This window comes from Thunnus maccoyii, chromosome 22 (assembly GCF_910596095.1).
Source record: "Thunnus maccoyii chromosome 22, fThuMac1.1, whole genome shotgun sequence".
Classification (NCBI taxonomy): Eukaryota; Metazoa; Chordata; class Actinopteri; order Scombriformes; family Scombridae; genus Thunnus; species Thunnus maccoyii.
In genome coordinates, this window is record NC_056554.1 from 735231 (window position 1) to 762244 (window position 27014).

The 27014-nt window shown below is 39.4% G+C and overlaps 1 protein-coding gene across 2 annotated transcripts; it reads right to left on the bottom strand.

Moving 5' to 3' along the window:
* Positions 1 to 414: 414 nt before the first annotated feature.
* On the bottom strand, positions 415 to 22007 carry alox12 (arachidonate 12-lipoxygenase). Of its 2 annotated transcripts, none has more exons than XM_042401033.1 (15): positions 21724 to 22007; positions 16404 to 16550; positions 14785 to 14986; positions 12943 to 13024; positions 12733 to 12855; positions 12267 to 12373; positions 10633 to 10805; positions 8921 to 9064; positions 8310 to 8513; positions 7196 to 7282; positions 6867 to 7036; positions 3488 to 3609; positions 2763 to 2863; positions 2376 to 2546; positions 415 to 1410 (listed from the first exon to the last, which is right to left on the bottom strand). In XM_042401033.1, the coding sequence occupies exons 2-15, from the start codon at positions 16548 to 16550 to the stop codon at positions 1231 to 1233; spliced, it is 2013 nt and encodes a 670-aa protein (XP_042256967.1). In that variant the 5' UTR covers positions 21724 to 22007; the 3' UTR covers positions 415 to 1230. The 2 variants fall into 2 exon arrangements, with proteins under 2 accessions (XP_042256967.1, XP_042256966.1); XM_042401032.1 differs by lacking the exon at positions 21724 to 22007 and adding an exon at positions 17211 to 17235.
* Positions 22008 to 27014: the final 5007 nt, after the last annotated feature.

Below are 27014 nucleotides of genomic sequence, written 5' to 3' on the forward strand. Positions count from 1 at the left end.
CAGTCATTCTAGTGGAGTGTCTTACACTCAGTTCAGGTGCTGCTCTTTTGCATGCTCTGCTTTTCTTAAGATTGAAAAAATGACTTTTTTGTGGATAAATATTCTATTTCTACAGCATTTCCATAGAAAAGTATGTTTCAGGGTTCAGTTACATTTACAGTCCAGTGAAAGGTGCTGTGGTGGACATGTCAAGCTAATGCCTGGCTCCTGTGATGGTTGACCTTGTGTACTGATTCCAACACATGTACTTCACTCCATGTGTCCAGCTGTTATCAGTGGACACAACCAAACTGCTTCAGGTGGACATTCAGGTTACACTGAGTTATAAATGAAACATTGTCTAATTAATTATAGACAAAACATTTTTGCTAATAAATAAAGTACCAACAAGTGCACTTGAACTTTTTCATATTTCTTTCTTTCTTTAAAACATTCACTCATAGATGCAGTTTTGAGGTCCTCTTTACAGTCTCTAATAGAGGTTATGATCCGTGTTAATATGAATGACATAGCAGAGGAAGCCTTAATTCACCAAACCAGAAAAATTTTCCACAGTATTTCATGCCCATTACCCATCCCAAAGTGGACAGGCTCCCTCCTGATAGCTCTGGAAAATGTTGAAATTATAATACATGGTAAAAGAAAGTAAGAAGAACAATAATTAAATCAAAATCAAAGAAAATGACCTTGACATCAAAGCTGTTAAAATTGCAATCAGTTTCCATCCACCTTCTTTAAAAACTCTTACCTCTCAGTCAGTTTAAAAGGCTGAAGAGGATTTGTGAGACTACATGAAAACAACAAACTGAAGAGGATGGAGAGATTTGGCACAATCTGCAATGAGATCCACAACTGGAAAATGTTAATAACAAAACTAATGGTTACTTTTTACAGCAGGAGGAATGTTAAAGACAGGATTGTCAAAGCAGGTCCACATATCCACAATGCATTAAACTGGTCACCAGTGACATGCCTGTTAGGAACTTTATGTGTGGATATTGTGTCAGCTGGAATTTCACAAAGAAAACTGAAAGTTTCACTCATCCAGTTGCAGATGTAATTATACAGAACAAAAAATGTAATATATGATCATCTGTCCATGCAATGAAGTATATTTTGATGACGCTCCATTAAAATAGATTTACGAGCCATTTCCTGAAAAACAAAAAATAATTTAATGTACAAACAAAACAAAAAGTGAAGCTTGTACTGGACAGTCTGTTAGTATTTCTATATAGTGATGCTGTTTTCTATGCGGCTGGGCAGCAAGAAAAGGTACTGAAGCTCCAGTCCTTCATTCTGACTCAGGATGTGGCCCTCGATCTCCTTCAGCTCCTTTCTGAACCTGTCAATCACCTCCTGGGCCTGCCCTTCAGTGAAGTACTCCTCTGTGTATTGGCCTAAAGGAATCTAGGCAGAGGAAAACATGAAGCCAGTAAAACAAAACTAATGTAACATGTGATGTGTGTGACATCATGTACGTTAATGGAGAACACTTTTCAATATAATCCACTCTAATAATGAACATAAAGTAGAATAATCACCTTTCTGGTAATGTTAACAAAAAACACAAAATGTATAAGCTTCATTAAAGTGGAATTTATGGCAGAGCTGTTGAAGTGGATTGCTTAGGTGTTCCTAATAAAGTGCTTGGTGAGTGTAGATAGGACCCTAGTCAAACACTAGATGTACTTTTATACCCTCAGTGTTTAAGATCATATTTTTGCACGTCATTTTTGCTCAAGGGCCCAGCTGGGTTAATCCACACTCTCAGCCATTCATCTCATTCATATTTTCTTCTTAACATGTTCATATTGTCACTTGCATGTTTATACAACCACAGTGCACTTCAATATTTATATCTGTGCTCTGTGTCTGTACTTATTTTACTGATAACATGCAGACCTCACATTTGTCATAGGGACTTCTTTATACTGAAGGATAGTATGTATGAAAACAGACTGTTCTGTGGATTATTAAAATTTATAGGGACCTTGGAAAGACACATCGCTGATTTTCTTTTTCATCGTTTTTCTATACAGTGAGCACCACAAATGAAAGTCCATTCACCTCCATTGTTTTGTGGAGTACAGTCTAGGCCTGCTCTCTGTGAAAAGTGCCCTGAGATAACTTCTGTTATAATTTGGCGCAATATAAATAAAAATTGAATTGCATTTTGTGGATGCAGAATGAGACACATATCTGAAAACCTGGAAACAATAAAGCCAAAACTATCTGCTTGAATAAAAAATCACAGGGGGTAAAAAAAAAATAATTAAAAAATACAATAATTTGGTAAATTATCAGTGATATCAGCTTATTAAAGTCAGATTTTGGAGTCCTCAGCTTTACAAAGCAAACAGAGATGGACTTACTGCATCTGGTTGTGCACGTCCCAGATGCCATGTGATCGCCATCTGCACGCAGGACTGGCTGACATCAGGAAGAGTGGCCATGATCATCTCCATCGTAATGGAATCCTTGTCTGTTGGTGGGGGGTGTCTCATAGTGCAAGGTGTGTTGGGTACCCAGGCACACCAGTCAAACTAAACAATAACATGGAAAGAACGGGTTAACGCCCTGTGGTGGGTGCTGAATGTTCATGATGAGCCAATTCCATCCTAAATTTTAAAAAATTCTAGTTAATTCATGATGTTCTGAAAGTAAGAAGAGTGGACAGTTGAGTTTCAAACCGTCAACACTGAGCTGGGAGCTTTCAGCATGTCTGCAACCATAATTCGCAGTGTGTGAGTGTTACGCACCTGTCCGTTGTTAGTAGCAGCATGCTGGGCTGTACTGGTGAAAATGGCGATGGCCAGCAGAGTGTTGAGTTCCTCTCTGGTGCTGAGCTTACTGGACAGACCTGAAATATGAGTGTAAGACACACACAAGCGGTAAATCATCTCTTCTGCTGACAGTAATGTGTGTGTGAGTGGTTTCAGGTTGTCACTAATGATGTGGTTAGCTTAGTTTAGCATAAAGACTGGAGGCGGTTCCTGCTAGTTCCAACTCATAACTCCCCTACAAACACAAATAGTTAAGGTTCAAACCCAGATGGGGTTAGAACCATTCTTTGTTTGCCCTGGTTTATTATATTATTGTTTTATTATTGTGAGAAATGCTGCAGGCTGTGTGATGGTGAATGAAGTGTGCGATTGCTTTCACTCCTATAAACAGAATTCATTTTTGTTTGTGTATAGATTAAACAAACATGATAGGAAATGTGGAGTAGTGAACTTTAAAGGTGTCTGAAGGTGTACTTTTTGGACTTTGGACAGAACCAAGCTAGCCTTTTCTCCCTGCTTCCAGTCTTTATGCTAAGAAGCTAACCACATCCTGACTCCAGCTCTGGAGAACACACTCACTTCCAGAAAAGAAAGCAAATAAAAATATTTCCCCAAATATAAACTATTCCTTTTTTTAAAGGATGATTATAAGTCCACTTGGACTAGTCCACTCTCTGTTGGGTGTTGCAGTTGAAACTGACCAAAGTTGGGGAGCTCTGTGAAGCCTTCTTGTGTTATGTCTCTGATCCAGGCTTGGAGCTCCAGGTCTTCCTGCACATCATGGTCTGACTGGTAGAACAATCCAACCATATCTGAGACAAAACTGAAGGAAGAGTCACAGTTAGAGTTATTACTCAAAGTCATCTTGTCCTTAATGGTGCCCTAAAATTACAGAATACATTCCCTCAAACCAATAGCCATAAATTAACTCTGAGCCTTAAATTAACCTATTGTGTACAATGCAAACATTTCAGAATTTGGTGACTTTGGCTTAGCCCAACATACTGAAATGCAGAAGAGCATGCAGACCAAAGCACATTGTAATGAGGCTGACATCGCTCAATGCGTTTTACTGATCTTTCCTAGATCTTATCATACTCTTTTTATCCTGAAATCTCTTTTGATAGAACTTGATGTAAACAGTTCAAAATCTCAATCCTCCAACCCTCTCAGATGAGGAGGTGAAGGCTCTAAATGCACCAATTATATTACAAAAGTGGAATCAGGGTACATGGCTACATTTGGGGACCTACTGGGAAAGCTTACGATTGTATGTTTTTCAGATAAAGGTTAATATACATTCAGATATTAATACACAGCCACCTAAGCCAAATAAAGACTGGGCACTGACCATTATCACTTCTAAAGCAATTTGGCCAGGTACAAATGTTATTAATATGATCAATCAATCAATCAATCAATCTTTATTTATATAGCGCCATATCACAACAGAAGTCATCTCAAGGCACTTTTCACATAGAGCAGGTCAAGACCGTTTACAGAGACCCAACAATTCCCCCATGAGCAAGCACTTGGCGACAGCGGTAAGGAAAAACTCCCCTTTAACGGGTAGAAACCTCAAGCAGACCCCGGCTCTTGGTGGGCGGCCATCTGCTTTGACCGGTTGGGTTGAGAGAGAGAAAGAGAGAGGGAAAGGGGGAGGGGGGACAGAAGAAAAACAATGACAACAACAAACAACAACAAGCACAAGCAGCAACAGCCAGGGAAGGATGCCATCAGAACTGTGAAGGACCGCGAAGGTTCGGCCCGGGAGTCAGGTTTTTCTGTGAGATGAGAAAGCACAAAAAACTCCGGGGAAGAAGCAAAGTTAGTGACATGCATTGCTGTTACATGAATGCATACAGATGGAGAGGAGGAGGAGGAGAGAGGAGCTCAGTGCATCATGGGAAGTCCCCCAGTAGTCTAGGCCTATAGCAGCATAACTAAGGGCTGATCCAGGCGAGCCTGGTCGGCCCTAACTATAAGCTTTATCAAAAAGGAAAGTTTTAAGCCTACTCTTAAACATAGAGAGGGTGTCTGCACCCCGGACTGAATCCGGTAGATGGTTCCATAGAAGAGGAGCCTGATAGCTGAAGGCTCTGCCTCCCATAAAAGTTATTTTTTCCAATGTGTTCACAGTCTTCATTACAGTCACTTTTCCACATTTCCAGGCACCCATCAGGGCTGCCTCTGTTTAACACTTTTGTTTGCTGTATAAACTGAACTAAATCTGTGCATCCCATCACCTTCACCAACACCTCAAACTAAATATCTCTTTACGCACACACAACAGTTTTCTTTTTATCCAGTTGTAAAATTGCCTGGAGTCTTTGTGGCTTTTAAATATGACTGACTGCTGAGATTGCTCTTCCTTCATTAAAGTATCTGGGTATAACCAACATATTCTACAGCATTCAAACATTTTCAAGGCATACCTGTCTATAACCAGTTGTCTCAGATTTTGACCATTTGTCAAACCTGCATACCTACAGACCCGTTCTAAAAGATTACAACATGCACAAAAAACATAGATTATCTCTCAGGATTTCAGGGAGCTCTGTACCTCTTAAAGGATAGGTTCAATTGTGTCTTAAAACAACAGTCAGTTGCACATATGAACATTCAAAGGGGTAATCATTCCATCCATTCATACTGGCTATTAAGAGAGCCCCTTCTCATGTGCTTTCATGGGGGCCAAAATCCACAGTGTCCACAGAGTAATTTGCATTTAAAAGTTTATCTGAAGCTTATATGAGGCTTCAGCAGACTGAGTTAGTCATATCAAGTGGATATCTGCCACATTTACAGTCTTTTTAGCATCAAATTCCCTCCCTTTGTGTTTCCTTAGACAGTGTTTCCCTGTTGAGCTGCGGTGGAAATATAGTGACAAAAAGAGGGACTTTGGCACTAAAAAGATGGTAACTGTAGGAATACACTGGACTTGACTTAATGGATATGAACACAGGAAAAGCCGTCAGCAGGTTCCATTTCAAAGCATTTATTCTCCTCTACTTCAGTCAGAGTAAGGTGGTGAGTGGTTTCATTTTCTACAATTGAAAGAAAATAATGTACAAATTAAATTCAATCACATTATCTTGAATACAAAATCAATGATCAGCTTCATATTAGCTTCAGATAAACTCTTAAATATATTTTTGCACAGAAGGAGGACTATGGATTTTGTCCACCATCACTTACATTGTAATTGCATTATGAAGGAATCTTCTAATGGTCAGTATGAACAGGAGGAATGATTACAACAAGAAAAACATGTTTCACTGTTCTTTTGGCCACCTGACTTTGGACACACACACTTTGGACTTTGGACGTCTTTTTATTCCTCACTGATAACCCTTTCTCCATTATCAGTTACCGCAGTATAACACATTTTAAAATGTTACATGGAAAGGTAAGGAGCCCTGTATAAAACGATGTAGTGTAATCAGGTGTGGTTGTATCCTGGCGGTCAGTTGAAGAGAAATTTAGGTAACCCTCATTGATGACAAAATGTACTTTACTCTCATTTCTATGAAAATAGCCAAATTATGTCCAGAACCAATTTTCCCTTCTTCTCTCCATCTGGTGAAAGGTTGGAAAACACTCGACTAAATCTTAAAATGGCACTTATATGCCACAATTCTCTTCTCACTGATAATATGCCATTTTCACTGAGTATGGAAATTCATGTCCAAGCTACTGTATATTTATGGAATGAATATGACCTCTCTCAATCTTTCAAACAAATTATTGGTGAATAGAAACAGAAACCGTTATCTGTGTTCTGTATTCACTTTTTCAGAGGCATTACATAAACCCTTACTAGCTCACTAGTCCCCTAAAGACATATCCAGATCTGCTAGATATTGGTTTGCACACTGAAAACTATTTCATACAATTTAATACTCTAAATTGAAGTTTTAAATCCCCCTACCAGTTATACCCCACCTACATATTCCATTTCACTGAGAAATTTATCACATTACTGACATTCATTTCTGTTTCACTGTGACTTTAAATCTCCTAAATCCTTTGGTCTTTTTCAGAATAAAGCACACCCAGCACCATGCTAGAATGAGCAACCTGTGTATGGCGTCCCACAGCATCAGGCCATGTTCCTTGTAAAAATAGTTTGGGAGGTGGGAAACTCCTCTGTCAGTGAAGTCGTGGCAGGGGTGGAGGGAGCGGTAGGTCAGCTCCTTGTACTCCCTCTGAGCCAGAATCAACAGACCATCACCGCCTGTAGACACAACCTACACACAAACATGACCATCACCATTAACATCGCACCCATCAACAGAACTTGTTTTTCATTTCTTTTCAGAGAGAGAGGCAAAATGGAGAGCCTGGTCACTATAACAGTTTCTGGCAAAGTACATCAAGCCCACATTAATTTGAAAAGCCTGACAAACCCGTTTGAAGATGCCGTTAGCTGAGATGAGCTGAGTGCGCCCCCTACAGTTGATCTCTAGGGTGTAGCGCAGATGAGGAGCCAGGAGCTGCAGCAGGGAGACACACAAAATGATTCAGGGTACAACATGTCTGTGTTGGCTACAGCTTGATAAAGTAACATTAAACCAAATTAGCACAAATTCTCAAATAAAAGCCAGTATGCAAATAGTCAAGTAGAGTCTCAAATCATAGCACTACTCTTGATTCAGAGGAGGAGAGGTGGATGGAGGCATTAATCCAACAGTGGACTTTGCCACAAGAGACCGCTGTTTGTTTGCTGTTTCCAACTGCAAGTCGGGACAGTATTTTAAAAACTGTAACTATGATTGTCCACTTAACCCTAACCCTAACCCTAACAATGTTTTTTTCCCTAAACCTAACCAAGTGGTTTTTGTGCCTAAACCCAACTAAACCTTAACCACAGCGTTGTCACATCATAAAACATCAATGTTTTTAACAATGATGTGTAACAGGTTTTGAAAAGCACATACACATGATGTTGTCTTGCTGATTACTGCTGATAGAGGCGCCAGATTAGAAAATGTTCCAATGTGAACTCAACACTTCTGCACATAAAGCCAGTCAAGGAATACTGTGTATCCTTTGAGAAGGTGGAAGTCTTTTAATTGAAACATCTTAACAGGAAGTGTTAGACTGATTGTAGCTCAACAAAAAAGCAAAAAACTGCAAAGTGGAAGGGACTTAAAATAAAGAGTGAATGAAAAATAGTATGTGTTGAAAAGAGAAAGTGAGAGCGCAGAGTGGTGAGTGCAACATGAGTCTGTTGCTGTACCAATGGAACAGGTGCTGGGGAAATGTACATTATACAGTTTGTCAAGACAACAAGTCAACATGGAGGGAGTGTTGAGTTTGCATTAAGCAGTAGTAGTAGGAGAAGTAGAAATAAAGACATGATTAATATAAGATTGTAAATAAGTACAGGTCTGGTTCTCTTTCACACAAATATAAACTTACAATAACTCTGCTCAACTTTGTCCCCACAGACATCATGGATGAAATTTTCCAACAGAAAAATACAGTTATGAATAATATTGTGTGTGTGTGTATGTTTACCTTATATATAGGGTGTACAGCAGGCAGCTGTCTAAGAGTCGCCACACAAAACACCTCTATGACCAGGTGAGTCCTGAGCAGGTGAGACAGCACCTGGAACACCTGGAACTCAGAGTGACGTACCCACAACTTAGCCATTACCCAGGCCAGGGGTGGGTCTCTGGGCAGGAACATGGGCGTGTCCAGGCCTGGAGTCTGTCCAAGCTGGAGATGAGGAGGGGAAACTGTTACTGTTCCATATCTAGAACCTCCCAGACCATATGAAGCTCAGATATCAGTCACCAGTTTTGTTTTCTCTGTTCTTCCACTATCTGCAACCCAGGGGAGTGTGTCATTTTAAAAAAAAAAACGTCATCTATGCAGCCATTCTGACGTTCATTTTGTATTCTCAATATCCATTAAGTATTTTCAGACATTAATAAAATGTTCTCAGATTTTCATTCAGTATTCTCAGGTTTTCATTTACGGAAGCAAACCTGCTAGTTAGTTCAGCCAGACAGATTTTTCAGATGTTCATAAAATGGATTTTCCTTCTGTATGGTCAAACTTTCATAAAAAGTTGTCAAGCAATAGTCTCAGATTTTCATTACAGTTTCTGTGTTTACATCTACCTGTATCGCAATAGGTATGAGTCCTTGGTCTGGATGTTGGTAAAGCAGACACAGGGGAGCAGCGATGTACTGAGGTTTTCCCCTGATTGTGTTGGTGGGAATCCCATCAACGATGGCATAGTCCAACAAGAAGATGTTCCCTGCCTGGATGGGAGAGGAATCGATCAATGAGAAGAAGTGAGGACAGTGAAGGAAACAGTGATGGAAGAAGTACTCAGATCCTTTACCTCAGTAAAGGTACCAATCCAGCAATGTAAAAATATCCCATTACAAGTACAAGTCCTGCATGAAAAATCCCATATGTATAGAAGTAGCCTACATAAGTATTAGCAGCAAGATGTAGTAAAGTATTAAGCTGAAAACACACTGCCGCACTGCAGCGCATCATATGTCGCTCATCAAGTGATAGTAGTTACCTGGATGTAACTCCAGTTCTATGAGTACAAAGTGGGACAACAAAATGCCATGAGTGAGTCGCCTATTGTGGTTGTCCATTTTTGATTAATAACTTGAAAAATAATACTATTCTGAGCCTTGAAATCATGTTTTGAAAGCAGCTGATCAGCCACCAATACATTTTTGCCTTGTATAGAAGCACAAGTGAAATAGTTGAAACTACAGTGAAAAGCAAGCAACAAACTAACGTCTATAGTTGGGCAAACATTGTATTGATGTGCAAAACAGCTTGGAAAAAAATGTGTTTCTCCAGGGGCGGCAACGCTGGAAATAGGACAGAGGAGCAAAGTGACATGTGCCTAACCACTGGTGTGGGCGTTGTACATATGCACACCATTGGGCAGCGGTGTGCTTTGGACCTTAAAATAAAAATGGTTTGGTCCCTCTGACTGATATATTATTATATATGACATCATTAGATTATTAATACTGAAGCATCAGTGTTAGAGCAGCATGTTACTGTTGTAGCTGCTGGAGGTGGAGCTAGTTTCAACTACTTTACATACAGTTAGTTAGTTTAGTCCAGTGGTTCCCAACCTAGGGGTCGGGCCCCTCCAAAGTGTCAGCAGATAAATCTGAGGGGTCGTGAGATGATTAATGGGAGAGGAAAGAAGAAAAAACAAAGTTCTGATACACAAATCTGTTTTCAGTTTTTTGACTTTTTCTCTAATCTTTGATTTTTGCTGAAATATTGGATCCTTTGAACATTTATTGAAATGAAAGCATGTGAGAAGTTTAGAGGGAAAATCACTATTTGGTGGAGCTGTTAACAACTCATAGACATGTGAAATGTGACCCCGACTACACACTGCTTTTTGTAAGACATCAAAAGCCAAAAAGGTTGGAAACCACTGGTTTCATCTTTAACAATGTGTTGTATTTTAAAAGCTTGTTATATTATCCATTGTGTCAAATCTTCATCTGAAAAAGTAATTAAAGCTGTCAAATAAATGTAGTGGAGTAGAAAGTGCAATATTTCCCTTTGAAATGTAGTGGACTGGAAGTATAAAGTAGCATCAAATGGAAATGCTCAAGTAAAGTACAAGTACCTCAAGATTGCACTAAAGTACAGTACTTGAGTAAATGCACTTAGTTACTTTCTACTGCTGGAAGGAGGAGAGTATAAGATGAATGAACACTTTCCAAACAGAAATCACACAGACAATTCAGAAGTTGATCTCCATGAACTGCTACATTTGTGGTGTCCCATCAAAGCCTGCACAGAGTATACAGACAGATGTAGAGTATTTCTCCACCTTTAGCTCTTTGTTCAGGTTGGTCCTGGGAGGCAGGGAGCTCTGCACCATGTCTGGTGTGACAGGGAAGTTTCCTGGCAGCGTCTTGCACCTCTGGATCATTCTTGGGTTGGAGCCATTCAGACACTGGTATCCAAAGAACCAGTCCTCTTTCCAATGCTCCATACAGTACTCTGAGTCAAACACATATGTCATACTCGGTGAGTAATCAACACTAGTGGCTTCTGTCTTAAAGAGAAATGTGTATAGACTGTACATGCCAGTAATGTTAAGGCAGCCTGTTATATTAACAAAGATAATAGTTATTTTGTTAGCACTGAACAGCAGCACCTCCCATGGGGATTTGATACAAGCTCTATGTCTTAGACTCATATTACATCTCAAGACAGCCTGGTCATAGATACCCTCTTTGGGAAAACTCATTGTGTAATAGAGGCTTTTGGAACAGAAGCTAGCCCAGGAAGTAGGGCAGGTGTAGCTCCGTCTTTGATTGTAGCGATGGCTTTCAACCAACACTGTTCCCGTCTGCTTTGGCCAAATGTTTTTAGCTGCTCAACCACCTCACAGAGGAAGTACAGGGATTAAATAGTAAATTAACTGTTAACTTGGCCCCTTGTTCTGTCAATGTAAAGAATCCTGCAGACTCAAAAGGTGTGATTGGTTTGCCAAAAACACACAAGAAAATATATTTAGTGGTTTAGACAGCTAACTCTGGGTTTTGGTGTCGCAAAGGTCTAAAGGCCTCAGTGTGCTGCAAATGAACTAGGCTGTATGACAATTCATCCGACCACATCTAAAGGCAAAAGTGAGGATAATGGTGCACACTTTCACACAGTCTCTCCTCATGTTGTTGCATGTGTTGTTTACATGAAAAGTGACAGAAGTGGTTGTGGGACAAATGAAAAAAGATAGGTTGAGAGAGAAGTTCTGCACCAGTTCTCATTAGGATTTTCTCATTTGTCTATTAATAAAAACTAAATGCCATCAGAATAATTTAATGTGAAAATGCTATAATCTCATAAAAAAAATGTACTCATCGAGGCTTTACAGTTTTAATCCTTAATATTTTCATGAAATCAGACCTCATTTTGATACTATTTTTCAGCAATAACCATTAAATGTATATATATTTTGCAATTACCTCTTTATGTGTTATTTTTGATAGTTAGTAGCAGGGTCCACCATTCTCACTCTGGATTGAAACTGCACTCACACATGAGGGATTGGTAGGAAATGATGCAGCATGTAATCTTGGGGTTTGTTATTTGAGCTCACTAATATCAACCTTGCTGTTTACTGTTCACTCTCCTACAGCCGTATCAGAACTGTATCAATTTAGTGCTAATCCTACTGTTGCTGCTTCACATTCAACTGGTAAAACATGGTGTGACTTTTTTTGTGAGCAAGCCACAGAAAACAGAATGTATTTGTCACAGATGTTAGCCTTGACAACGTTAATCAAAAATCTGTTGTTGTGCTTCTGTTGTATTTCTGACAATGCAGCTGCTCAACGTGTGTTTGCTGTAGTATGAAACCACAGGTGTCACCAAATCAACCAGTGACAAGCGATAAAGAGCACAGAAAAACTTGCAGACTGACAGAGCGGATGTGTGTCTGTGTATGTATTTACCCACCAGCAATGGGACTTCTCAGCTTCCAGAAGATCCGTTTAAAATCATCCAGGTCATTCCAGGACTTCCCAAACCTGATGGCCATCTTTTTCAGTGACAACTCCAGCAAGCTGATGATAAGGAAGGTTGCATGCGTAATTTATGTTTATACAGGTGTGATTATACAGTTACATACATGAACTCCACTGTCATCCCCTTAAAAAATGTTCTTTCATCAGTTTTACCATTTTATTTGGGACAAAAATCAAGTCCCCATAAAGTTAAATATTAAATTTTAGGGTGAAGACCTGGTTTAAAGTTAAGGTATGGTTAGGGTTGGGGTTAGGGTTAGACAAATAGTGGTTAAGTGGCTAGGTCTCTTAAGTCTTCTGAAGTGATGGAAACACGACTGTGTGTGTGTGTGTGTGTGTGTGTGTATGTGTGTGTGTGTGTGTGTGTGTGTCTGTGTGTGTGTGTGCACACCACCTACGCATAGTGTAGGGAATGTTCAAAGTCACTCCTCTTCTCATTGTCAAAGCGGACATCTTGGGGTAAATCTGCTTCTGTTTTAGCATCGATGCATCTGGGAATCCCTGGAGCCCACGTCACCCATCTGACAGACACGCCCAAACAATATCATACAAATATCTATACAAATGTGAAGCTGTGTCTATGTGTTTTTATTGTGTGTGTATTCGACCTGTAAGTCTTCTGTCTGTCCTGCAGCTCTGTCTGTCTGTGTGCCAACAGCAGAGGTAAGGAGTCATCCCTCAGTGTCCTAGCTAAGGAGACATGACAGAGAGAGAGACAGGAAAGTCCATCTTTAGCAATAGTACAGACCTACAGGGTCTCATGCCCACAGCCCCAAGGTTTTGGAGGGTCCTACAGAGAGGAGGGGTAGAGGTGTGGGTAGAGAATCTACTCGCTAATTAGTGTTGACTTTAGGGTTTAAACTTTTTGTCATGTTTGCCTCTGTGTGGAAAATACAACACCTTGACAAGTATTAGTTGGTTAGTAGTTGCTTTTATTTTCATGTGAAGTTGCTTAGTATAAAATTGGCCTCTGTCTTTAATTTGAAATTTAAAGTATTTCAGATTTCTTTTATTTACTTTTAAGTCATAAAGTTATAACATGAGTCTTCCTCTTAGATGCTCTCTGATGTTGGCCATTGATGAAACATCAGCGGAACCCTGAATATCTTTAACAAATTTCATGGAAATGGAAATGGAAAGCAGTCATAGCAATCCCAGCATTCCAGCCTTTGTGCATGAAGATACAGACCTCTCTGGTTTGATCTAGATAATGACATCTGATCCACAGGCCTTGGCATTTATATTTGGTATTAATAAGTGTTCTCATTATCTCCATTCTGACCACATTGTCATCAGATCTCAATATGTAGATCGGTTAGTCAGGTTGGTAGACTTGTCAACAAACATGGCACATCCCAGGTTAAGGAAAGCAGTGCCATTGGCGGACATCATTCACTTTTAAATCACTTTTTGATAGGAAAGACCTGCTACTGCCACTATTTGTAGCTTTTGCTGGCCAGCTTAAGCCAGTGGGAGGCAGAGTCAGTTGACCTTTTGACTTGTTGTGCAGATATGACCGCTTAAGAATGCAGTCATACTGTACAGATTCTATTTACACCTGACTGAGATCAGATCACAGTGTGAGTCAGATCACTTTCAGATCACATTCTGACCACAAATTGTTCTGCTTGCATTGGCGTCTTTCTCCAGATAGGATATCCAGATACTGATGCATGTTAATGCAAGGTGTACATGGGGTAACAGAGCAGGAAATTGGCAGTGATGATGAAGCTCAGTAGTCCCGAAATCTCAGCCCAGTAACCTAGAAATGACCTTCATATTGGTGGATTCCATAGGCCATGATTTATGTCTGATGCCAACATGTAGTGCCAATGCAGAAAGTAATATGTCTTTAAGTAGACAAGGAGAGAAAGTAAGGGTGTGGAGATTGATGGGTGTGTAGCACATTCAAGTCTCACATGAGGAATGTCTTCTATGTGTCCCCTCCAACCCCTCACCCTGACCCTTTCTCATACCAAGTGTTTGAATTATCAAATCTATACCATTATTACCTAACTCATAATAATGATCTTCCCCTACCTTAACCATACTGTAGTTGTCATGTGAAGATATTGTAGAAAGAAATAATTATTTAAAAAGTTAGCATTGCAAAACTTTGTCACTCAGTTTGCAGTACTTTCATAAAAGATACAGGTGGACAAAACAATACAACACAGAAAGAATGATCAGTCCACAGGATTTGCATGTGCCCAGCCTTGTGCCAGCAAAAAAAAACAGAACCTGATGGCTGATGCTTCACTGTTGAGAAATTTGAATGTCACAATGCCTTCATTTGACACAGTGTAAGAGCAGCTGCTTAGGATAACTAGTCTGCCACTAAGCAGTGTACTGGATCAGTTGGGGTTGACTGCCTTGCTCAAAAGCACCTTGAGTGTACCTTTACAGCTGACCATAAGCAGCTTATTCCAAATGTCTAGAATCTTCCCTACCTGTTCCTTCTCTTATTTCCAGCTTTATGTCTCCTATAAGCCAGCGGTAACATGGAAAAGTCAGCACTTTGTCTCCACCTGGAAGTTCCACAGTGACATAGCGGCAGAACCAGTTATCTTCCACCCAGTATTTCTGTTTCTCCAGTCTGACCAGTAGCAGGGAGCCTAAAGGAGAAGGGCTGTTCACCTTGTACTGATCCACCTGATAGAAACGGGGGGATGGGGGATGGAGGAAGGAAATGACAAAGATAAAAATCATCATTGCAAGCATTAACAGCAGTAATACATATAAACATAGACAAACACTACAGCATTCAAAGGTCTCTGTGTGCCCTGTATGATATACAACTTTACAACTTCTGGCCCTCCTCTCCTCTCCAACCATCAATCCAGACTCTACTATTTATCCCCCAGTCTCCTCCTAGATGAGCCCAGAAAAACTTCTAAAGGGAGGCATACAGGAGGCATCTTATCAGTTGCCTGAACTTTGGCTGGCTCCTTTTGACATGAAGGAGCAGTGGTTTCACTCTTTCCAGACGACTGGGCAAGTCACACACTTTCTAGGTGGGAGACTGGACACCCTGCTTATCTGAGATCTCATTCTTTCGGTTGAGTTCATGACCATTGGCAAGGAGTTGAACATAGATTGACCAGCAAATCAATAGTTTCACCTTTAGGCTTAGCACACTCTTCACTACAACAATCTGGCACACTGCAGCTCCATCTTACCTTCGCTTAGCCTCAAATCTTTCGTCAGATACTTGAACTCCTTCACTGGAGGTAGCAACTCCTGGAGTAGTGACCTTCATAAAGAAGGACTCTAATTCTGTTCGGCTAAATGTCGGAATGTGAATTGTGGGCATCTATCATTGAAATCGTGTCCGCTCCACTATACATATACTTGCTATACTGGCGTTACACTGGTCTTCACATAGAAGTTGTCCCATAATGCTAGAATGACCAAATCAGATGGGATACTTACTTATTTAATTAATAATGGATGCTCCACTGGACATCAAATTGCTATGGCAATTTGAATATTTAATTTAGGTCAGGTCCAAGATTTGTTGTCAGAGTACGTAGTTTGTTTTTTGCAGTTAGCAATCGTATCACTGAATGCTGTGATGATAAAGACAATGCATCTGCCTTCAGTTGAGTCTGACCTAATTTCAGGGTGTTGCTGGTTCTAACTGTTACATTCAAACCGGTGCAAACTAGTTTTATACAAAAACTGTTTATAAGGTTATAAATAGCTCAGCAGCTATCAATCTGCAACAGAGTTACTGCATCATGATTGTTATGCGGTTTTTAATCAGAAAGTCAGATAATGTGGCTTCCTCTGCAGGAGGAGATGATCTCCAATGCTAAAAAAGACTCAAAATTTAGTGTTAAAGATTCATTCGTTCAAGTATGGAACACCTCTAGTAGACATACTGTATCTGTCTCAGTGTCTGTCTCAGAATTTTCAAAATGTTGGAGCACAACTGTGAGATATATCATTCCACCCAATCTTTTCAGATATCATTGTCAACATGGACAAACAAAAGATCTGTCCAGAAAAACTGTAAAAGCAGTTGAAATCTATTTGTCAAATATGACTCTGCCTTCGACACACTTACTGCTCCTCGACAGAAGTCCAGCCCAGGGTTGTCCAGCAGGGTACGCTCACTCTCCCCTCTCTCCCCCACCAGGGTCACAAAGATGTAGTTGTTGGTGCCTGAATACTCGGATGTACCAGTTGCCACTGTTACAGTGTAGACTTCCATCTAAGGATATATATACACACACACAGCATGTTAATGAACAGGGGGTTCAACTGACAACTTGTAGGTACGTGCAGGTCCCTACAGATGCCTTGTTTTCACTGATCAGCACTGATGAACCTCAATCAGATCACCATTGAAAGAAGCCTATGTTTTACAGGCTGTTATACTCTGGTCCTTGGATTATGAAGGGAACTCAACATACACTGTATATCCAGAAGTATGTGGACAATCCTTAGCTGCCTCAGCCACGGCCATTGCTAACAGGTGTGTAAACTCAAGCATGGAGCCATACATTAGCTTAGTCCCAGTTCCATACTACACACTGATACTAATTCTATTGCCATTTCTTAATTGCAGTTATTATACAAGAAATCAATATAATACATCATTTCATATTAGCAGGAGATGATGCAATATGAGCACTGTGCAAAAGCAAACTGCGACGGAATGCCACCGCTAGTTAAAGCTAACAAACACAGCAAAATGTCTCTTCAAAAATTCAGTAGATGAGGTGTTCTTGGAGATGTTCTACCACCATCCGCTATCATTATTACTATTTTAACTGTAAAGTGTCTTTGAGTATCCTGAAAAGTGCTCTATAAATAAAATGCATCATTATTGCTATTGCTATTGTTATTGTTATTGTTATTTACTGCTTACTGTCCAGCTGTGAGTAGCTCGATTTCCTTTGGGCATTGCACTGTGGGACAATATCAACAGCACACTCAAAAATCAAGGGCTTTATAGTCAACATACCAACTGTTTTGAGTACACTTAATTTAGTCACTATTCCAGTGTGAATACACTACATACTCAACACTTACTTAGAATTAGTGTGTAATCTTGGGGCACAGCTATTGTCTTGACTGACATATACAGTAGATTGGATTGTACTGAAGAGCTCAGTGACTTTCAACATGTCATTAGGATGCTATCTTTCCAATAAAGTCTGCTACTGTGAAGTGGAAACATCCATTAACAGCTCAGCTACAAAGGCTCCACATGCTCACAGAACAGGACGGCCAAGTTGTGTAGCATGTAATGTCTAAACATCACTTGCCTTTGTTTCAGTTCCAAACTGACTCAGGGGAGCAAATTCAAAACAAGAACTGTTTGCCGTAATGATGCAGGTTTCCATGGCAGTGACGCAGCACACAAGCCTAGTATCACCATGACAATGCCAAGAGTTGGCTGGACTGGTACAAAGCACAGCGCCACTGGACTTTCTGAAGTGATAAATCACGCTTATCTAGCAGTGTGATGGACACCAGGAGAACACTCCCTTCCTGAATGCAGAGTGCCAACTATAATTGTCTGTGGCTTCCTGGTGTGGGCCCCTTACTTCCAATATAAGGAAATTTTGATACTACTGTATACAATGAAATTTTAGACAATGAGGTGGTTTCCTGTTGCTTCCACACTCAAAGCCGATATCATAAAGAAATGTTTTTCTCAGTTTGCTGTAGAAGAACTTGACTGGCCTGCACAGAACCCTGACCTCAACCCCATCCAACACCAGCCAGACCTCATCACCCAATATCCGTGTTGGACTTCACTTATGCTCTTGTGTCTGAATGGGAGCAAATCCCTGCAACCAGATTCCAACATCTGCTGAAAAGCCTGAAACAAAAGACTGGAGGCTGTTATAGCAGCAGATTCAAGAACATGGTGTCAGAATCACAGGTTCAACTATCACACTAACATTGAGCATCCTAGATAAATGGCTTTACCTAACCCTAACCCTGCAAAGCTGGTTATCAACTGGCTTTGTTAACTCTGGGTTTACCAATCTAGCTATGAGCATCTGAAACAAACAACCAATCACATGCAACATCAACAAGTTCAGAGTTAATATTGAGATAAGATGAACATGTTGATACCTTTGAGGAAGCCTAGTACATATTTCTCCAGGAAATATTTTTAGTTTATACTACTTATAGTCAGAAACATCCCATGAACTTTTTTTTTTTACAGTCTAAGCCATTGCATATAAGCTATTTGATCACCCAGGTATTACAACATAAAGAAACTATAGTTGTCAGATATTCAGCCCGGTAGTAACATGCTGATGTGAGTATAATTTCCTGGTAATAATTTGAATATTATTTCAGAGATACCAAATGTGTAAACCACACAGACGCAAATGAGCTTATGAAAACAATAGATAAGAGGTCTGCAACAGCAGATATCACTGCCCTTATACTTGTGGCAGGACGTGTGTTCACGTAATAGCTCTTCAAAGTCAAATATCTTTATTTCAAATGTGTTACTGTCTTACTTATTAATGAAAAGATCATGATGCAGTTTGCAGACTTGTGATATGGACCTCTGACCTTCAGAATAAAAGTAGTGAAAGGAATTGTACGATGGCTAACAAGCTATGACTCACTTATTTTCATGCATCATATGGCATATTATTGTACTCTCACTAATATGTTATTGCATCACTTTGCTTTTTTGGCTGTGTTTTTCTGTACATTAGTTACATTTATGCAAATGTGTGGATATTTAAAAACAACTTTATTTAGGAAAATGCACCATATTAGCGTAATATAAACTAAAACAATCAAGGTCTTCAAGACGGGGTCACATCATTAGCCACTAATAATGTAAACCCTGCCAATTGATATTTTATTTAGATGGTGCAACTTCCCTATAAAATATGCAATTAATTCAATTACCCAAACCAGTGAATCCCATATAGCATGTGCAGTATGCATTCATCCAGCTAGTGTGGGAATGTCAAACCCAACATCAGATAAAAATTGTGGTATCCTGTGAAACACAGAGAGATGTATTTGGTCGTGATAGGCTTAATCAGCATCGTGTGAACTCGTTTGGCAAGGGCTTGAATATAATATAAATATTGTAAAATATAAATATTGTGTATAAACAATATTTTTTTCTACCATACAACTCCTGACAGGCTTACATTTTTACTTTATTCAAGATAATTATGTGGAAATGTATTTACGTACAGCCATTTGAAACTTCAATATATCACATCACATCAAGTTTCAGAGAAGAGTTGTGGAGGAAATATCCATTCATAACAACTGCAGAGGACATTTACTGTGATTAGTTTATCTGTGTCCTTTGTTGAACCAACAAGTAACTTCTGAACCCCACAGAGTCTCTTCAGTCAAATAAATGCTACACAAAACCACCAGCAAGAATGTTGTACCCTACTTTGTTGGCCATAAAACTAACTAACAATAAAGTACGCACCACACATAGGGCCTGACGTTATGACCTCAATCAAAGAGAGATTAGTGTGTTATCCATCTATCTTTGGGTTTAACTCAGGTTTTCGTAACTTCAGAGGATCAGATCATACCTGCCAACAAGGACACACATAAGTAGTAGATATCGCTTTCCTGTTCCAGAGTTTCCATGTGTCAGATGAAAGTGAGGAGTTGGATAAATCCAGCACTGATGAATAGGTTATTACAAGGGTTTCTTGAAGGAAGTGGGTAGGAATGATATCAACAGAACCAGAGGAGTTACTCATTTTGGTAATGGTCTCAGTTACATTTTCAATTGTTAGTGTATCAAAAGATGTTAAGGCACAGTTGGTGCAAGGAGAGGGTTCAGTGATCAGTATTTTTTCAAATGATCTGTTCTGCACAATCTCCTTTTTATTTAAATATTACAACAATGCAAACAAGTTTCAATTATGATACACATTTAATACATGAACAGAAGACTTATGTAATTAGTTTGTTTGGCACCCCAAACAGTAACTTATTCCTGCACTGAGCCAACAATGGATTTACCAAATAAAGTGATGCAATCAGTGCAATAGCAGTGTCAGTAGGCAGTGTTGAGAGTAAGCAGATGCCCCAGCACATCCTCTCTAGTCCAAATGACTGAGTCAGCCATATATATTGTCAAAAAGATGAAAATACAAAGTATATATTGAATACTTGAATAGTTCGAAGGTTTATTTGAAACGATGGAAGTGCTCAAATTGAAAGATAATGAATACTGGCACAAAATCTCAACTTTGTGTGAAAAATATTTGTTTTGACCTCAAAAGACATGAGTTATATTCACGTTCCTCAGAGGATGACTCCTATTGACATTGGTGATCCATTGGTGAACCACCCTGAGGTTGACATTTGTGGTCCAGAGTGATGTATCTTCACAGCTATTAGATGGATTGACATGAAATTTGCTAGACATTCAATGTCCCTAGAGGATACATTCTAATGACTTTGGTGATCCTCTGACTTTTTCCTCTAGCACCACCAGCAGCTTTTCATTTATCCTGTGAAATGTCTCAGGACCTACGGGATGGATTGGCACACAGATATGCATTGTGCCCTGAGGATAAATGCTACTGACTTTGGCAATCCACTGAGTTTTCCTCTAGCACCATCGTGAGCTTTTTTTTTAAAATATCTCAAAAATTATTGGATGAACTTAGGCCCTGTTCACACCTGGCATTAACATGCATCTTGGGTGATCTGATCACAAGTGGACAGCTCTAAGTAGTTACAACTGTTACAACTGTCCCTGGTCTCCCCTACGTTAGTTCACACCTAGCATTACAATGCTAGGTGTGGTCACAAGTGGGTTTCCACTTGTGACCACTTGTGATGGGATCTCACTTCCCCACCCCATATGCAAATGAACACATATATCATTTCCACACACCCACTTTACTACATGACACACCCACTTGGTTAGATTTAGGCATGATGAGGGGGATGGTTAGGGTTAGGGGTCAGGGGGCGTGTCACGTAACATGTATAGTAAAGTGGGTGTGTCGCATAGGTAAAGGGTAAGTCTGCAAGACTGTAAATAGACCCTTCTCTGTTATGGCTTCTTCTTCTTGTTTCGCACTTTAATATGATGACGTTGGTGCATTTTCACTTACGCAGAGGACATCAGTTGAGGAGGTGGTCCTTCAATGTGGCCCAGGACATATATATATTTGCATACACACAGCTAAAAGCATGTGGCCATATACAGACTGTGGTCTGAGTGATCAGATCTCAATGCGCATTTTATGACAGGTGTGAACAGAACCTTAGTCTTGTTGATAAACATCTTCACACAATTGAAGCAAGATATGATTATTATCTTTATCCTGATTAAATAATAAGAGTCAGCTATGAATGATCCTATTAGCATGTCAGAAGCCAAGAAGCAACAGAAAAACACTCACCTTAGTCCAGAGCTGTGTTCAGAGATGAGTGTCAGCTCCTCGTTTTCTCCTCCTGCAGATTTCCTTTGGCACAGTTTGTATTCTGACACTTGACCCTCCTTTTCCTCTCTCTGCGTGTCTTTAATCTTCTCTCCTCCTCTCTGTTAAGAATCCTCACAGACCTCTGCTGTACACCCAACAGCATAAAGTTGTTTGAAACTATGAAAATCTTCTGTTTCTCTGTGGTTTGAATTTGCTCAGCGGGAGTGTCTCTCACACACACTCCCTCTCTCTGACTTCACAGCTGAACTGACTTTCTCTCTCATACTCCCTTCAATCAGCCCTTTGTGCTTGGCGCACTTCCTGGGGACTTGGTCTCACCTCACACACCCACACAAATGCACGCACTAAGTTGCAAAAGGGAAGTTGGGTCAATATCTGGACTGCAAGTTGTCAGATAAGACCCATGTTACAGAGCTGTTGTAGCAGCAGTAGCTGTAAAAACATGTCTGGTCAAAAAACAGCAAATCATTCAGGAGTCTCTAGTATAGTTTTGGCTCCAGTCTTCAATGCTAAAGCATTAAAAGTTCCAAGAGACGCCTCAACACTGAAAAATATTTGTTGGTGGTCTGTGTTTAGCTTAGCTCTGTCAAAAATGTTTTTAGTTGGCCAGCTACAGTCACCAGTACTTCAAAAAGTGACTTTAGTTCATTCAGTTACAGTAACCCCACGATGAGGGAAAGAATTTTGAGAAGCTACGTTCTATGTGCAACCACCACCCACCACTTGTAGGAATTATTGCATATTTTTTCTCTTTTGATACCTTTAGTTAAGCAGCACAACTGGAGAGAAATAACATATAAGCTCAACATGATCTTCAAAATAGAAAATTAGCCACTTTTAGTTTTTGTTTATGAAGGGGTGAAAGCAGCTTCAAATATTGTACCGCACTGAATTTCTCACTGACTGTCTTATATAGAAGTCAGATTTTGACTCAAAACAGCATTAAATGTTGTTCACCTCAGTTGCACTGAGGTTTCCAAATAAATCAGTAATATTTGGTAAAAGCAGAAGCAGTTACATCATCTCATTCTCTTATATGATGATGATGATAATGTAACCAGCCTTTAAACACAGCTGTGTTGTGACGAATGCTGTATATGTTAATGGGGGTGTTACGAATATTCTGTTTGAAAGTTTGTACAAAGTGCATTTATGTGGAGTGGTTGCATCCTCTTCTCTTCCATCACTAATAGTGTTTAAAATACCACTGAATGGAGACCAGAGAAGCGTTTGCCAGTGCAGGCAGCAGGAATGCTCGGAATTTTCCTTGTATCTGTAAAAAGTCTGGAGGCATTTTGAATCACTTGGAGGCAGAGAACTGACTTTTGACCTAATTAAAAACAAAAAAAAAAATCATCAACTGGAGGAAGCCTTATTGAACCTTATAGTCCCTTAGTTTTTAAAAAAGTGACAAAGTGATCGTAGATTGTCTGAATACAGGAGTCTCAGATTTAGATTAAAGTTATGTGTGCATCCAGCTCTTAAAAATTCTGCTTTTCTTGTTTTCTGTTATTTATATACTGTTATGATGTTGGATATCTATGTTAAACATGGTCAAAGTTTGTAGAAATGCTGCCTGAAAGTCAAAAGCCAGGGCTTCAACCTGCTCTGAACGCTTGGTTCGCAGCATTTTTTTTTTTGGCAAATGCCCATAAACAGCTGTCAGTTCTGTAGCCTTGCTTACTAAGGTTGTTGCTAAGGCTTTTCCATGTGCTGTTTGCTTTGTCCACTCTCATATTTCAGATCAGATTCCGGCTCAAACATGTATGGAAAGATATTCCAGTAGAGCCCCAGATTATAAATATAAACCTGGAAATGAGCAGAAAATATCCTCTTTAATATCTGAAAGACAGGAACAGATTGAAATGAAATGTGTGGCCTCATCACAGTATATAAATGAAGAGTAAAATAGACCCTTGCGGTCACCACAAGTGAGGGAGCAAGATGACAGCCCTATGGTTTCAAGAGATTTAGATTACCAGCAAGGTAGAAATGAAAGAGAAAAGAGAGAGAGAGAGATCATCATTCATGACAATCAATGAAAATAGAATTCAGTACAGAGCTTTAATCAAAAATGAAAAAATGACTAGAATTAGCAGCATTGGTGACCATGATAAGAGCAGTGTTGGTGCAATGAAAGCAACAAACACCACTTTGAAATTCATATAAGAAATCAACTGGTTAAGCTAATTCTAATTCTACATTTTTGTAGATAATAAGCTTGAAATTGTTTAAAACCAAGGCGTCAAAATAGAGCTTCCCAGCAGTTGATGATGGAGAGACTATGTGGGCTACTGCTGTTTAATGAGTGAAATGACTAATAAACACAGCACATTTGGCTGTGGGAACTGATTGAGAGAATGACTCATTGCTGAGCAAACTGTGCCACAACTGGACCACAAACGTCATATTTCACCACAAGGTTTCAAGATTACTATTAAATGTTTGTAAGACACAAAATGTGGTGTTTTTTTTAACATTTGTAAGAAACAAACATTTAATCATAAAGGCACCCAGAAAAGCCTGGCAGAACTGTGGAGTGGAAATGGACAGAGGCAACCCTTAGACACAGAGGTGGGATGATAGCAAACATACAGTCGACCTATGTGAGGCTTGTAAATAACTGCTTTGTGGTCTGGAGGAGGGACGTTATTTTTGGGAGTTCTAGCTGATCTTCTGTTCTACAATGGCGGCCTCTAGTATGCATTGATTGATTGGTGACAGGTTTAATCTTTGTCTTAGCAGTGCCTACTGACCTTTTTAGATCATGTCTTCTGTCTTGGAATGTAATTTATGCAGGCACATTCGGTGTTGTCACATGCCAATACACAATGTACCCATAAACAAAATGCCCCTACTGTTATCAGAGATCAGACATGACGGTTATGAGCCACTGATGTCAAGATGTCTGAATTCAACAGAGCCAGTTGCAATAGTTCATTTACAATCGAAAGTATTTTTTATCTTCAGTCTCCAAACAACATCTCACAAAAAAGCAAAAACGATTTTTGGAAATGTTCTCCTATTTGGTCACCTGGATTTTGGCCATTTCTTGTGCTTCTTTTTTCAGATTTCCTTCAGCTGTGATCTTCAGATTTCTATAGAATTTCAGTATGTTCAAGTTTGTGTTGGCGGCATTGCTTAAGCATATTGAGTCTTTTTCCCAGAGCTGCACCGGTGTTGTCTCAGCTGTCAAACTGAGGTCCTGCGAGTTGTGAGGCAGTTCTTGGCTTTGTATACAGTGTTCGCTTTGTCCTAATCCCTGATTAAGAACAGATGTGTGACACAAGAAAACCATCAAATGTCTTAGTAACAAGCCTTTAAAGCAGCCTCAGTCCTCATTGTCACAGATTGTCCAAGTGAGTGGAACTCTACTGGAGGGATGGACTGAACATATTCCCTCATATTTTGATGATGGTGATAGACAGCACTTTCTAACACTCGAAACACTGTAGCAAATGATTCACATAATCAACCTAATCAAACCATTCAGTGAACCCTTGTATCTGTATTATTTGTCACCAATCTGTATGTGCTCTGCCAGCATGCTGCCAGCAGTCAGGTTGTGTTATTCAGGTGATGACCTCTGCTGTATTTAAATGCCAAATGTAGAACGTCAGTTTTAATTACTTGATTTAAAGTCTTGAATGTTATGCAGCTAATTTTCAAAATAATGGTCTTGCTTTGTCATTATGTGATAAATTGACAGAACAAAAATAGTAAAAAAACAGAACATTGTGAAGATTGTGAAGGCATATTAATATTTAACAAACCCATGGTGTATGAGACTATTGTATGTGGTACATAAAAGATAACTGCTACCATATGTCCTGCAAATTCCATTCTGCATTACCAAAACAAACAAGCTAGCACAGGACATTTGCATAGAAACATAGTTCATGAAATGTTGTCTACAGAGTGTCAGTGGTAAAGGCCACCCAAGAGACACTATCATCACGATCACTATTCACAATCCCAACTTAATCTGCACCACAAAAAACAGATATGCGCACCACAGCCATTTTTTCTCAGAAAAAATGGCTGTGGTGCGCATATCTGTTTTTTGTGGTGCAGATTAAGTTTTTTGTTTTTTCATACTTTCATACTGTTTTTTTCCATATCAAGATAAACTGTTCTCTCATTTTCACAACTGTAACTCTTCTGTCAGTTTTGCCAATAGTCCATGAAGAACAGAAGCTTAAGACATTAAATTCCTAATCATGACAGAACATGTTGAATATCTGCAGATTAGGTTGTTGAAGGGGAACTCCACTGATGTACACATCAAATCACTAATAAACCACTATTAGTCTTGGTATACTAATACTGTAAACAGTTGTAGATCTTCTGTGGCTCTGGAGGAGCTGTGTCACATCAGAGACAACAAACCCTCATGATGTCATCAGGGTTATTTTAAACTTAGATTTGGAAAATACAAATTTAAAACAGAAAGCCTGTCACAATCTCAGGAAGTTTGAAATATGTCATGATGATCAGTGACATTCCAAAGTTACATATTTGTTGACATCTGTGCTGATGCATTGTATCATTTCCTCTTTCAAAAGTGAAGTACACTCATTCCTTTTTGTATACTGACTGCAAAACAAGTTAGAGGATGTGTTCACAATTTTTCAAGTGTCTTAAAACAACAGTCAGGAAACCAAATGAGCATGTAAACATCTTGCTGAAATCATCCCTCCTGTTCATACTGACCATTAGAAGATTCCTTCATAATGACCTTATAATGGAACAACATAATCCACAGTCCTCCTTCTGTGCAAAAATGTATTTAAAAGTTTATCTGAAGCTAATATGAAGCTTCAGCATCCAACTTAGTCAAATCAAGTAGATATCTTTCAACGTTAGTCTTTTTAGTGCCAAAGTCCCTCTTTTTGTTACTATACTTCCACCTGCAGCTCAACACTGTTTGAGGAAACACAAAGAGGGAATTTGATGCTAAAAAGACTAAATGTGTCAGATATCCACTTGCTATGACTAACGCAGACTGACTCATATAAGCTTCACATCAACTTTTAAATGACTGTGTGGACACGCTGTGGATTTTGGCCTCCATCACTTCCATTGAAAGCACATTTGAAGGGGATCTTTGAATAGCCAGTATGAACAGGAGGAATGATTACACTGTTCATGTGGAGACCTGACTGTTGTTTTAACACACACTTGTAAAACTGTGAACCTGTCCTTTAATATATAGAGTATACTATATACAGTTAGTATTTAGTATGAAA

Excerpts from the sequence above, each read along its gene's own strand:
- alox12 (XM_042401033.1), bottom strand. The coding sequence starts at position 16,550 with ATGGAAGTCTACACTGTAACAGTGGCAACTGGTACATCCGAGTATTCA. Across the intron at positions 10,806-12,266 it reads GCTGAGAAGTCCCATTGCTG|AGTACTGTATGGAGCATTGG; the intron begins GTGGGTAAATAC and ends TGTTTGACTCAG. Across the intron at positions 2,547-2,762 it reads CTGCTACTAACAACGGACAG|TTTGACTGGTGTGCCTGGGT; the intron begins GTGCGTAACACT and ends GTTATTGTTTAG.